Source organism: Dasypus novemcinctus, chromosome 16 (assembly GCF_030445035.2).
Source record: "Dasypus novemcinctus isolate mDasNov1 chromosome 16, mDasNov1.1.hap2, whole genome shotgun sequence".
In the NCBI taxonomy this organism is placed as follows: Eukaryota; Metazoa; Chordata; class Mammalia; order Cingulata; family Dasypodidae; genus Dasypus; species Dasypus novemcinctus.
Window position 1 is genome coordinate 26,860,245 of NC_080688.1, and position 13,710 is coordinate 26,873,954.

The following is a 13,710-nucleotide window of genomic DNA, read 5'->3' on the forward strand; positions in this document are numbered from 1 at the left end:
AAACACATACACCAGTGCACAGCACTCGACTGCTGGCCTTTCTTCACATTCGCTAGGCATGCTCCACATTGAGGCTGTCCTTTCCACAGATACACATGTCAATCTCTTTGTTCACATGCTGTCTTCTAGGTGGAACTTATTCTAGTCATTCTGTTCAAAATTGCAACCCCCTTCTAAACCAGGCACTTCTTCCACCACTCTATGACTTTATTTTTTCCACAGGACATGCATACTAATTCCACACCATATAGTATAACTTATCTGTTTTATTTATTGTCTATTTTTCCACATTAGAACATGAGCTCCATTAGGCCAGAAGTTTTCGTTTTTGTGTTTGGCTTGATTTGTTCACAGTTAAAACTCCAGCACAAAAACATGAGTAACTGGCACATAATAGGTTCTCAATCAGATTTTATTGACTAAATGAACAAAGAAAGAGGCCCTGAATATGGACTCCTTTCTGTTAAAATAAAACAAAAACTCATTATGCTGGTAATTTCCTACTTTTATGTCTTCGTTCACATTATTTCCTCAAGCTGGAATGTCTTCTTTCCTCTGTCTCTCTACTCACCCATTCTTTAAAGTTTATTTCAAATTGCCCCCTCTCCAATGTCAAATATGATCACTGCAACTCCATCAGTCAGTGAAATTTCACTTATTGCTTTCTATATTTCAAGCATATGCCAGGTGCAGGGGGTATGAAAGTGGGTAGGAGACCGTCCCTATCCTCAAGGACCTTGCAGGTGTTGAAGGAGCTTGGACTGTGGTGTGAACTTCCCAAAGGAAGGTGTGTTCAAGTCAACCAGGAGGTACGGGTGGAAGAAAACCTCATCTATTATTGTAAGGGCTTGAGAGAAGGCAAGAGGTCTCAGCATCTCTGAGTAGTCCCGTTGAAGAGTAAACATTTGGTGAATGAAGGAGTAAGTTCAATGCACCTCAGAAAGAAAACACTTAATGAACAAGACTAAGCTGTGTTTGGCATGATTTGGCCATTATCAAAATGGTTTTGGGGAGCATTGTTTGATGAATGAGATACATATGATTTAAATAATTATTCCCTATTCCCCATCTCTGAATCTATAACTAAAAGTCCCAAACCTTTCCTTCCAATGAGCATTAAAAATAACATTCTTTTTTTTTCAGGAGGTACCGGTGATTGAGCTCAGGACCGCACACATGGGAAGCAGGTATTCAGCTACTGAGCTACATCTGTTCCCCAATGAGAGCTGGTTTTTTTGGTTGTTTTGTTTTTAAGAGATATTGGGGATTGAAGCTGGAACCTCATACATGGGACACAGGTGCGCATTCTCTTGAACTATATCTGCTTCCAACCTCCTCCCCCAAAAGAATATTCTTACAGTTCATTTTAGGTAACTCTTTCCCAGAGATTGTCATGTTAGCTTCTTTTAGAAGCTGATGGATAACACTGAACAGAGAAAATAGAATAATCTATGTATATGGATAAAAACTGTGCATGAAAGTATCAGTGAAGAAATACTAAGATGGCAAATAATATGATGGCAAACACAGGTATGTCTGGTCAACTACAAGGGCACTGAAATCCATTTAATGTAAACTCGGACCTTGGACATAGCAGAGGCTTTACCTTGATTTTCAGTCTACTTATGATTTCATTCATTCTTTCAACTGAAAACATGCTGTCTCTTAAAACATTAAGTTAACACGATGCAGAATGAACAGAGCAGCAGTCTTCAATAATTAAACAGCCTACATATTTAATGAAATGTCTTGCCTGCATTAGAAGCCCTGCTTATCAGCTGCATACTACTTTGAAGGCAACTTAAAAGTGCAGCGATGACAAGAGTTTGCAAATCACTATATTAAGAATTATAGAGTTTTGTCCATTAATAGGCAAACAGATTTTTTTTTAAGTGTCAAATAATCCAAGTTGTTGACAAACAATGGAAATAACATTTTCTTAGTCCCCATAAGCATGGGAAGGCAAAGGGCCCATGGAAGGTTATAGAGAAATTGACCGACAAATTGATCAACAAATTGACTTGAGAAAAGGAGTGGCCACATCTACACTGTTCAATCCATCAGTCACATAGTAGATGCGTGATCTGGCATGTGTCAAAACATTTGGGCTATTGACAGTATCAAATACATACATCGATATAATTTCCATTGATATAGTCTGAGTTGGTGTCGCCTTCTATTGTCTGCAGCCGCACCCGGGAATGATCATCTGCAATAGAAAAGGAAAAAGGAAACAATTTGAGAAGAATCTGTTATGCGGCTCAGAGCTCCAGGATGGAAGCAAATTACACAGACACCATTAACATCCAGGTTGTGTTAAAGATAAACCAAGAATTAAGTAGTACATCTTTTAAATGTCCTATTTTGCTATTAAGACTGGGAAGAAGTAGAAGTCTTTCTGTTTTTCAGTAGACTTCATTAACTTATTCTTTGATCATTTACAGATGTGAAGCATTGGCACAGGTTTGAGGCTTTTACACGGAGTCCTGTGAATCACAACAGAATTATTTCTTGGTTTGGAAGTTGGAGCAGCTTCACTAAATCACCTACAACCTCTGAGACTTTGAAGGTTGCCTAGACATCCCCCCTTGACAAATGACAGTGATCAAGTCGCAGCCCCACCTTCTTTGATGTGTGGATGGGCTGCTAACTTCAGCCACCCCCCATCTGTCTCTGAAGGCACTAGCTAGTAGGGGCAGCACACTGTCACTCATCAGTGGGCAACTAGAGACGACCGAATACCTCTTGGCCTTCTCATCTGGAAAAGAAGGATGACAGTGCCTGCCTCACATCGGGCTGTTTTAGGGATTAAGTGAACATAATGACATACAGCAAATGCTGGAGGGTGGTCATGATGGTGGCACAAATTAGCTTTATTTACATTTTTTTCCCTCCACAACTACTCTCACTGTGTCTCAAATAGTTCCTTGAAAATCCATATTTTAAAAAGGGAAATACTCATAGCTCCCAAAGAGCACAGATTTTCCTATTTTGCCCAATGCTATATCCTTGCCCCCTAGATCAGTGCCTGGAACATACTAGGTTCTCCCCAGAATACTTTTTGAATGAATGAAAAATGCATCTTTTTTTTTTTTTTTTTTAAAAACCGTCTCCTTAAAAAGTTATTTTCTAAATTAATGTTCTTTTTAGCTGAGGAACCCTTCCTTCCAGTTAAAACTTTCATCAAAACCCAATATTTAGAGCAGACAAAAAAGCCCAGCTGCTCTGAAAGGGAATCATTTGAGATTTTGGAGTTGGGAGGTGGCAGAAATTTGCTTTCCCTGATGTTGGAGCAGTGGGAGATCCTGCTTCTAAACTGCTACTACTCTTCTCTGATGTTAACTTTATTCAACATTCATTTTGGTTAGTGGGTAAAAGTGAAGCCCACAGTTTGAGAAAACAGCAAGGAGACTTGCAGTTACTAGGACATTAAAAATTTTAAAAAAATTATATTAATATAGATACAACTCAAAATTTCCCATTTTAACCACTTACAATTCAGTGGGATTAATTATATTTACAATATTGTGCTACCATCACCAACATCCATTATTTCAACTTTTTCATCATCTCAAACAGAAACTTTGCACCCATTGAGCAATAACTCCCTCTTCCCCTCCTTCCCTTGCCCTCTGGTACCTGTGATCTACTGTGTCCATGAAATTTGCTTATCTTATGGATTTCATATGAACAAGATCATACAATATTTGTCTTTTTGTGCTTGTTTTATTTCACTCAACATCCTGTCTTCAATGTTGATCTACGTCGTTGCACGAATCAGACTTTCTTTCCTTTTTACTGCTGAATAATATTCCATTGGCTGGATATTACTACATTTGTTTACCCATTAATGTGTTGATACACACTTGGGTTGCTTCCACCTTTTGGCAGTTGGGAAAACAGCTGCATTTTAACTCTGATCACTGAACCAAGTGTTGGCCTGGAACTGTTTCTTGACTTGGAAGGCTAAGGTATGAAAATAAAAATTCCACTTTGTCCCTGAGGTATAGTCTGGTGGATTAAATGTTTTGTTTGTTTCCTCCAGTGTAGGCAGAAGGGCATCTGGGTCGGTTTTCTAACCTCCCTCCCTTGGTGCACTTTTCACTTCGTTTCACAATGGACAGTCATATTATTTCATGAAGGGCCTTCCAGTTAGTTGGGGCTTGACAAATTTACATGGAAACTGGAGACAAACTGGGCTCAATTAAAAGCCAGGAGAGAATCATATTTGCCTGCTGTGCTCAAGTGGAATATGGTGAAGGAGTTGTGTGTGTCAGGCTGTGTGAGCTGGGACCCTGCTCTGCCATGTGTATTTTGGGGCAAATTACTCAACCTCTCTGGGCTTTGGTTTCTTATCTGGAACAAATGGAGATAACTAGTGCCTAATTCATGGGATTAAAGTGCGCATTAAAATAAGCCAAGGAAAGAGACTAGAAAAAAGCTTGGGACATAATAAGTGAGGGATAAATGCCATTTATTATTATTGCCATGTTCTGTGTAATAGAGACCCCTACTTTTTTTTTTACAGTTGATGTCTGTATTAGTCAAAGAGTTGCTGATGCAAAGTACCAGAAATCTCTTGGTTTTTATAAAGGATATGTGTTTGGTGTAAAAGCTTACAGTTACAAGGCCCTAAAGAGTTCAACTCAAGGTTGCTTTTCTCACCAAAGTCAGTGGCCACGTGTTGAAGGAAGATGGTCCAGCCTTCCTCTTCCTCATAAGGCTCTGTGGGCCCAGCTTCTTCCCACCTCCACTGTAGGCTGGAGGCCTCCTTTCCTTCCAGGCCTTCTCAACTGCTCAGGGCTCTGATCTCTTCAGCTGTAAACTATCAGGCAACTGCTTCAGCTCTCTATGGAGCCCCAGGATCAAAACTGACAAAGTTCTCTCTTCTTCTGTGTGTCTTCTTCTGCATGTCTTCTTGCGTGAGTGTCTATTTCTATTGGTCCACCAAAGGGGTGGGGACTCAACCTTGAGTCACGCCTTACTGATGTGGTTGAATCAAAGCCCTAATCTTGATTCGATCAAGTAAATGTAAAACCTTTGAATTTAATACAATCACAGGGATCTCATGCCCAGACCAGTTCACAAACATAATATCTTTTATGGAATTCATAAATAACATCAAACTGCTACAATGTCCTAACATATGGTAGAAACCCAGGAATGGACCCACACGTGTTCAGACATTTTCCCTGTAGCAATCTGCTTTAAGATCTAGTTCCCTGGAAAGCACTTTGCTTGAAGCCAGTGGCTCCCTCTCCATTTTTGTGTAGGGCAGGTGAGCTGCTGGGCTCCCGGGCATGTGTGGATGGCTCTAGTGTTTTTATTTGCTGGGGAAGCTGGTACACACATATGGTCATCTCTCAGAGTGGGGCAATCAGCAGTTACCCCCAGAAAGCCCACTGAGCTCACGAGTGAGGGGCGGGCTCCTGGCTGTTTTCACACATCAGGGTCTTGCTCATGCCTCCTAAAGGGAGATGAAGTTTGCCTTCCTGTTTGCACGCTGACTTACTCTAGGCAGCTTTTTAAAAGACGGGCCAATCTTTAGAAGCAAGGCTGACGTAAGGATATACTGTACATCCTTGTCAGAATCCCCCTCTTTCACACTTTATTTCTCTTAGAACCTCGGGATGAATGCCAGCCATTCCCTGTGATTTACCACACTCAAGTTTTTCAAATTGTTCCATTGCATTCTCTTTAGAGCTTCAATCTCTGTCAGGACTGCACTCTCATTTCCCATAAACAGAGTCTTTGAAATAAAGAGTTTCCCATTATCTCCTGCAGTTAAGTCAGTTACCAAAAAAATAAAATTTAACTTGGTCTCTAAGTTTTCAGATTTAATTGCTCTTATTCCCTACATAAGCCAGAAACTCATAAGACATATGCACAGCGTTACTCTAAATAGATTGAGGTTGTTTTTATTTGTCTTTATATGAATGGAAGTATCTTTTTTCTTTTTAAAAGTCGATTCAACTGGATTATAACCTCTTGAGTCCAGAGTCCACACTTGTATTCATTTTGCATCTTTCGGAGTACTTTTCACCAAGGCAAGGCATGCACCTCTAGGGGGCGCTGTGTACAACCGCCATATGCAGTGCCCTGTTCTCCCACAGCAAGTGACAAAAAACATTGAACTCTTCACTACGCTAATGAATGGGCAGCAGTCTAAGGTCATCGAAGATGTCTGGACTGTTTCCATAATGCCTTTTAACATTTTAATTTCCATACTAGTTTGTCTAATGCTATCAGAACGGTGAGATGCTTCATCTTCTAGAAACCTCTTACCTATCCTTTCCTGCCCATTTCTCTGTCCAAATTTTTCAAGGTCCAACTCAGATGGCACCTCCCCAATTCAGTCTTCTCATTCATTCCATCTTTTATTTATTTACTTATTTTTGGAACACCTCCTATGTGCCAAGCCCTTTGCTAGGTTTGGGGATAGATCGATTGCTAGATCTCTCCATCTATATGTATTTTAGCAGTTAGACTAGGGAGTCCAAATGTACAAGAACACATAGTAACATGCATTTTGTCCAGGAAACGTAGGCTGATGATCACATAATTGTACTTCTGATAGTAATGGGCCAGCACTTATCAAGTCCATTCCTCTGCCTTTCCTAAGCAGAGATAAAACAAATAGAAAAGTATCACAGTCACCCACACTGAGTCAGTGAAAATAAAGGTGACAAAAGTAAAATGATCTGCTCCTCCAACTTCAGAGCCTCTACTAAAATGTTGCTTAGATGGTAGACTCAGGGACAGACTATGTGAATCTTGGGTGTCCTCTTAAATCAAGCTTTCTCTTGGTTACAATAACAATAAATATAGACAGTGGAGGACAAATAAATCAGTCTATGAAGGCCCATCACCATATCACCATGATGGCCTTAGATCAGATGACAATTAAGAATACACATCACCCATTCTTTTAGGAAAATTCTTGGGCTAAATAGTATGACATTCCTATGAAAAAAATGCCCACAGGACATTTCTTGCATGTGACAAATCTGGGAGTCATTCAAGCTAAAGATGCAAAGCAATGCCAATTATCCATTGACTGAGCCCCTGTTCTGCCAGTTTGCTTTGAAGGCCTGCCAGAGGGGAAGAGGGCCTTTCTTAGTGCCAATGGCTCGCTATTTGGGTTGAAAGGAGGAAGAGAATTGGAGAGCTTAACTGCTTTGGTATAAGTCTGGAAAATCCAGCAGGAATTGTAATTAACAATAATTACTGAGGATGGCGGCCAAGGGATCAAGGCTGTGACATACTGTAGAGTGTAAAAGAGCAGGTCAGGAAAGCACCATGTCTAGCAAGAATCTATTAACATAAAATGACATAATACCTTTGGTGTAGGTGTCCCAGTGGGACAGCTGGAAAAGTGTGGTTTCTGCTGCTTGGTAAACTTTGGAGTGATTTTAGTGTTCATCTCTATGAGTTTATACATTCTTTCAGTTGTTTAGATAGTTTATACTGTCTTTGTAATCAGAAAGAAAGCAATAAATCTACTTGTAATTAAATAAAGTAGGGAGCAGAGGTGGCTCAAGTGACTGAGTGCCTTTCTCCCACATGGGAGGTCCTGGGTTTGGTTCCCGGTGCCTTCTAAAGAGAAGGTTAGCACAAAACAAATGGACACAGAGACCAGACAATGACAGCAAACAATGGGGGTGGGGGTGGTGAAGGGGAATAAATCAATCTTTAAAAATAAACAAATAATAAATATATGTAGCCAACAAACCTATTGTTCAGAAAAAAAGAGCTTGGAAGGAAACATAAAAGAAAAAATTAGCAGGGTTTGAATTTGGAGGTGAGGTTCTGAGCTCTTATTTCCAAGTTTTCTTTACTGCATAAATTTTCTTTAATGTGTATGAATTGCTTTTATAATTGGGAAAAAACCCTGCTTATTTAGACATGGATGATTGGAATATGATGGAAAGCCAACTAATGATCATATTATAATCTCAACTCAGTATTATCCCATCAGGAAATGAAACAAACTCTGCCACTTTAAGAAATTCAATCTGAATGAAGTATTGGTTGCTCTTCCTCTGGTTTCCTTCAGAAAACCTGTTATTAAATGAAATAGGGCAAAACCAATATTTTTTTCATAAGAAACAGACAGATAAAGCCTGGGCTATAACAAACTACTGCTTATTTCGGAAAAATTACAATTTGCTGGCTCTTTTCCCCATGTATGCCCTGGAGGTGGGCTAATGAGACAGATTAAAGCAGGTCTCTATACTCTACTCCATGTCCCTAAACCATGTCATGTATGGCCTCTCCACTACGTAACATTATGCACAGAATACCTCTAAGTAGCATCGAACATTTTAACTCTTTTGTAGTAAATACAATGGACATCCATAATAGCCTTGCAACTTTTACTTGTGTGTGATATTAGATATTACTCTAGCAGCAGAAATGGCATAGGTCATGGATAATCTTTCACACCTAACAAATTCTTCCTCTCTTCTAAATATCAATGATGTATTTAAAAGAAATTGGCGGAAGCGGACTTGGCCCAGTGATTAGGGCATCCATCTACCACATGGGAGGTCCACGGTTCAAACCCCGGGCCTCCTTGATCTAGGTGGAGCTGGCCCATGCACAGTGCTGATGCGCGCAAGGAATGCCCTGCCACGCAGGGGTGTCCCCCACGTAGGGGAGCCCCACATGCAAAGGAGTGCACCCCATAAGGAGAGCCGCCCAGCACAAAAGAAAGTGCAGCTTGCCCAGGAATGGCACTGCACACACGGAGAGCTGAGACAACAAGATGTTGCAACAAAAAGAAACACAGATTCCCATGCCGCTGACAACAGAAGTGGACAAAGAAGAACACCCAGCACATAGACACAGAGAACAGATAACTGGGGTGAGGGGGAGGGGAAGGGGAAAGTAATAAAATAAAATAAATAAATCTTAAAAGATAAATAAATAAAAAAATGGGAACCACAATGCTCTAAGTAACATTTGCCCCCTGAGAGAGGACTGGAAATTAATTTGAAGTACAATTGATGATTACAACCTCCTCCTGTGTTATATTCTTGCCAGAAATTGTTGCCAGCAATTGTTTCAAGGTACAAGATGCAGCACCAGCAGACATAAGCATTAGGGGGGCTTCGTTTCCTAACCCTGTCAGTCCTCTGTGTGCCCAGTAGCCCTGCTTGTTTCCACCTGGGTCTATGGCTGAGCCACTCAGGTTCTGGAAAAGAATCAAATTAGGAACACTTGGGTTTAGTTGTGGATGACTCCATATGGAGCTTTGTTTTTCTGTTGGTTTTATGTGTGGTTAATCGAGTCTTGCCTTGTTTCTGATTCTTTTTTACCTAGATCCTTTGTCAGAGATTCTTCGGAATCCTAGCAGGGATCCCTGACTCTTATTTGGCCTGGTTTTTCTAGATTTTACCCTTTGCCTTCCTAAACATATTGTGTCAAAATGTTTTTCCCTTGCTCTTGTCCAACTGAATTTGAATACCTCAAGCTCTTTGTACTAGTCCATTCTCCTTTAACTAATTTTCATTCCTTCCCTCCCCACTGCTCTGGTCTGTTCCTAACCCAGATCATGACAGTAGATGTCTCAGAAAATGACACCGTTGGAGTTCCTCAATTAGCAGAGAGAAGCACATTGCTATAAAACAAAATCCTGGAGAAGCGGACAAGGCCAAACTGATATAGCGTCCATCTACCATATGGAAGGAAGGTCCAGGGTTCCATCCCCAGGGCCTCCTGACCTGTGTGATAAGCTGGCCCACGCACAGTACTGCCACGTGCAAGGAGTGCTGTGCCACGCAGGGGCGACCTGCAGAGGCATGCACCACGTGCAAGGAATGCACACCACAAGGAGAGCCGCCCCGCATGTAAAAAAAACACAGCCTGCCCAGGAGTGGTACTACACACACAGAGACCTGACGCAGCAAGATGACACAACAACAACAAAAAGAGCCACAGCTTCCCAGTGCTGCTGGATAACGCAAGTGGATGCAGAAGAACACACAGAGAATGGACACAAAGAGCAGACTACGGGGTGGGGTGGGAGGTGGGGGAGAGAAATAAATAAATAATAAATCTTTAAAAAAAAAAAAACCAAAATCCTGGAAAAGAGAAGCCTTCTTCATTGGCCATCAAGACTGGCTTACTGGTTAAAAGAATCTGGTGGGATAGATTAGAAAAAATTGTTCACTCTCCTTTCGGGTCCCTCAGTATGAACCACGAAAACTGAGTAGGAGAGTCTGGGTCACTATAATCAAGATTAAAGTTAAACAAAGTTGTCTATACTTGCTGTCCTGTCTTCGGCCCACCTCACCCACACTTCCTCCTTTCAAAGCAGCCCTTGCTAATTTCATTCATTAACCTCATGTTGCTACATCAACCTTCATCATACTGGATCTTTCAGCAGGAAGGCTCCTGACCCCTTTTCTCCTATGATATAATGCTCCTTAGTACTGGTTGAAGCAGTTTTTTTCTGTACTGTTTATAGGCGCATTTCTTATTACTAGAGCCTCTCTAGGCTTGCTCATAGGTTTTCTATGCCATTTCTGGTCTCATCACAGAAAACCACATCATGCCAATGGCTTCAGTCACCATTGATAGACCCAGGACTCACAAATCTATTTTCAGTTCCACGTCCCTCTCTTTTAAGTTCCATGTCAGCCTATAAAACAGCCTATAAAACATGACATCTCATTTGGAGGCTTCGAAGGCATTGCAACATGTCCCTAAACCAAACTCATATTCTTTACCTGCCAGTGCCAACTTTTTGCCCACTCCCACCTCCTCTCCAAATCTGGTTCCCTACCAGTGTTAACCATTTGAGTAAATGGCCCATCCTTCCATTTGTCTTTCCATCCATCCATCCATTCATCCATCCATCCACTGATCCATCCATCCTCCTGCAAGTCAGAAATAGAGGAGGCATCTCTGACTCCTATGTCTTCCTCACCCCCACATCCTATCCATCTTCTCTTGAATCCACCTATTTTCTTCTTCCTAGAACTACAATGAATCTCTTATCTGATATTTCCCTCCAGTCCATTTTCTACTCTGTAGCCAGATTAAAATTTCCAAATGCAAAATCCCTATGATTTAAGGAGGCTTCCCTTTGTTCTTGTGATAAAGACCATGCCCTTTCTTGGCCTTAGAAGGCCCTGTAGGTCTGGCTTCCACATCCCTCCCCCTCCAGCCTGACATGCTCCCTCTTGCTCTCCTCCAGCTGCCCTGGCCTTCCTCCAGTTCCTCAAGCCCTCACGTGACAAGGTAGGTTCACGTGTGCCCTGCCTGCACTTTCCCCTTTATTCAGATGTCTTCCATGTCTCATTCTCAGGGAAGCCTTCCCAGACCTCCCGAATAAGGCATCTCACCATATTAAGTGTTCTCACTGTGCCATGCGCTTCTTCTATGTGGCCCATACTTTTTATTTCATTGATGTGTGTTGTTATCTGACCTTTTCCTCCCCCATAAGCTTCTTGAAGGTGGGGTTTTGCTGACCACTGCCCCCCCAGTGTCTCCACATGTCCCAACTCTCCCCTTCTCCCCCTGCTCCAGTGGCCCCAGTCTCTCTGCTGTTCCTCAGACACATACCCTCCCTCGGTCTCTGTGGACTGCTCTGGTCTTGAGCCTCAGTTTTTCAGAGTGGCTTTCCTTGGCCACAAACTTCAAAATGGCCACCGCCATTGCCACCCATTCCCTTCCCTGCTGCATGAATCAATTCCTAACTTACAGATTATAAACTTTACTTCACAGTTCTTTCTCTGTCTCCCCCACAAGAATATTAAGCAAAGAATCTTGTCAGTTTCCTTTCCTGCTCTAAGCCTGGTACCTAGCAAAGTGCTTGGCCTCTAACAGGCACTCAAGAAACATTTGCGGAAAGAATTACTTCAGTTTGGCATGGTGCTCTGCACACAGCAGATCAATATCTGATTGTCGAATGAGAGACAAAGGCGTGGGACAGGAGCCGGGGAAACTCTTATGGTTTCTTTCTCTTTCTCTTTAATCGCTAGCCCACCAGTACCGCTCCAAGGGGCTGCCTCGTTAGCTGGGAGATTTGGGGTGTGTCTGAAGCCTAGAGTTCATTATAATCAGGAACTGTTGAGAGTTGTAGGAAGGCTAAATGTGCCTGCGCGGTGGTGGTAATGGCGGAGAGGGCTGACACTGAATTGGAAGAGGGCTAGCTCAGCAAACGTACAGTGTAAATAAGGGAAAAGTTTAACTTACCCAAGAACTAAAGCTGATAAACAGTTTTAAAGCGCCATTAAAACCATTTTATATGCAAAACCCCGTTGCACAACAATGAATGTGCTCATTACCAACACTTTCCATGTTCTTTGAAGAGCAGTAACAAAACCACTAAGATACCGCGAACGCCTGCCCCAGTCCCTCACCCTGGAAAGTACTGCGCTTGGGAAGGCCTGGGCTCTAAGAGAAAGACTTCTCTGGAAGCGAAATTGACCTTGCTACAGTTACACAGTTTTTTTCCTGGGCGAGAGGTGGTAGATGGTACTACCCTTCTCTATGCTTGTAAACGAACAACCCATCTGGGTACACCCGTAAGCATGATTTAGCCAAGTGTTTTTAGTTTTCTCTCTCATCCCAATCAGTCCACAATTCTAACAATACCTAGTGAAGCAGTTCCCAAATGATGATTCTCAGAGGGCTACTCAGCACCGCAGGGGCTTCCTGAGAATCAAACGGGGAGCTCTGCTGCAAGGGGGGCTGTCCCCTTGGGAAGCAGTGCTTTGGGCTTGGACCGGTGCTGAGGGCAGCTCTGGCGTTCATGCCAACAGCAGTGGGGCGGCGTCAACCTGCAGATGGAATCAAGCTCCCCCTCTTCCGCTGGGGAGACTGGTACACATCATCTAACAATTGGGATACCCTATTTTGAAGGCCTTAATTGCTTGTCAGCTGGTCTGAGTGACTGATATCAGAGAATATGCCAGCAGAGAGCATTATGGGGTATTTTTTTTTTTTTTAGGAAGCACCGGGGATTGAAGCTGGGATCTTGTACATGAGAAGCAGGTGCTCAACCACTGAACTACACCTGCTCTCCCTTATGGAGTATTATATATATATATAGACACAGGTGCTTCTAGAGGGAGTCCAGAGAAAATAGAAAACTAGAGGAAAAGAGAACACAGAAGGTGAGGAGGAGAATTAGGAGAAAGGGAGAGTTCCGGGGCAGAGAAGTCCCTTTTTGACACTGTCTCTAGAAGGCTCCAAAAAATACCACCTGATAAGGAAACAGGAAGAAAGGGCCTTGAGGGGGTGGATGGAGGGTAGGTGAAGGCTAAGAAATTGCAGCCCTACAGACCAGGGCTCAAGGGGGCAGCCAGGCAAACCACCTGGAAATGAAGGCCAGGGTCACCGGATTACCTGCCCACATGGTGCCAGTGGACCTCCAAACCCTGGAGAACAACAACAAACATACACGCGATGAAGAAGCAAAGATGGGGTTCTTTTCAGGCAACAGCAATCAATGCTGTTTAGCAGCAGCATTTCAGTTCATTTCCACAACAGATGTGATTCTCAGGAAATAGTGACACCCAAGGTCTCGCAGAGAGCGGTGGTGGTGCCAAAGCGCACCTTCAGTTTCAAATCCTATGCTCCATTTTGCCCAGAAAGTCTTTCTCGATTACCCTCCCTCACTTGCCCCCTCCCACACTTGCACAGTCAGTCCTCTACCATTCATGCTTTCAGACATTTGTGGGCTTGAGAATTCCTGTG

General features: G+C 42.5%; 1 protein-coding gene across 4 annotated transcripts in view; it reads right to left on the bottom strand.

Moving 5' to 3' along the window:
* The window catches only part of PTPRM (protein tyrosine phosphatase receptor type M), an 805,217-nt gene that overhangs the window by 85,962 nt on the left and 705,545 nt on the right, over window positions 1-13,710 (bottom strand). For all 4 annotated transcript variants that reach the window (XM_058277381.2, XM_058277380.2, XM_058277379.2 and 1 more), the window contains one exon: window positions 2,133-2,209. In XM_058277381.2, the coding sequence (XP_058133364.1) occupies window positions 2,133-2,209 (77 nt within the window). The remainder of the gene's footprint in view (window positions 1-2,132; window positions 2,210-13,710) is intronic.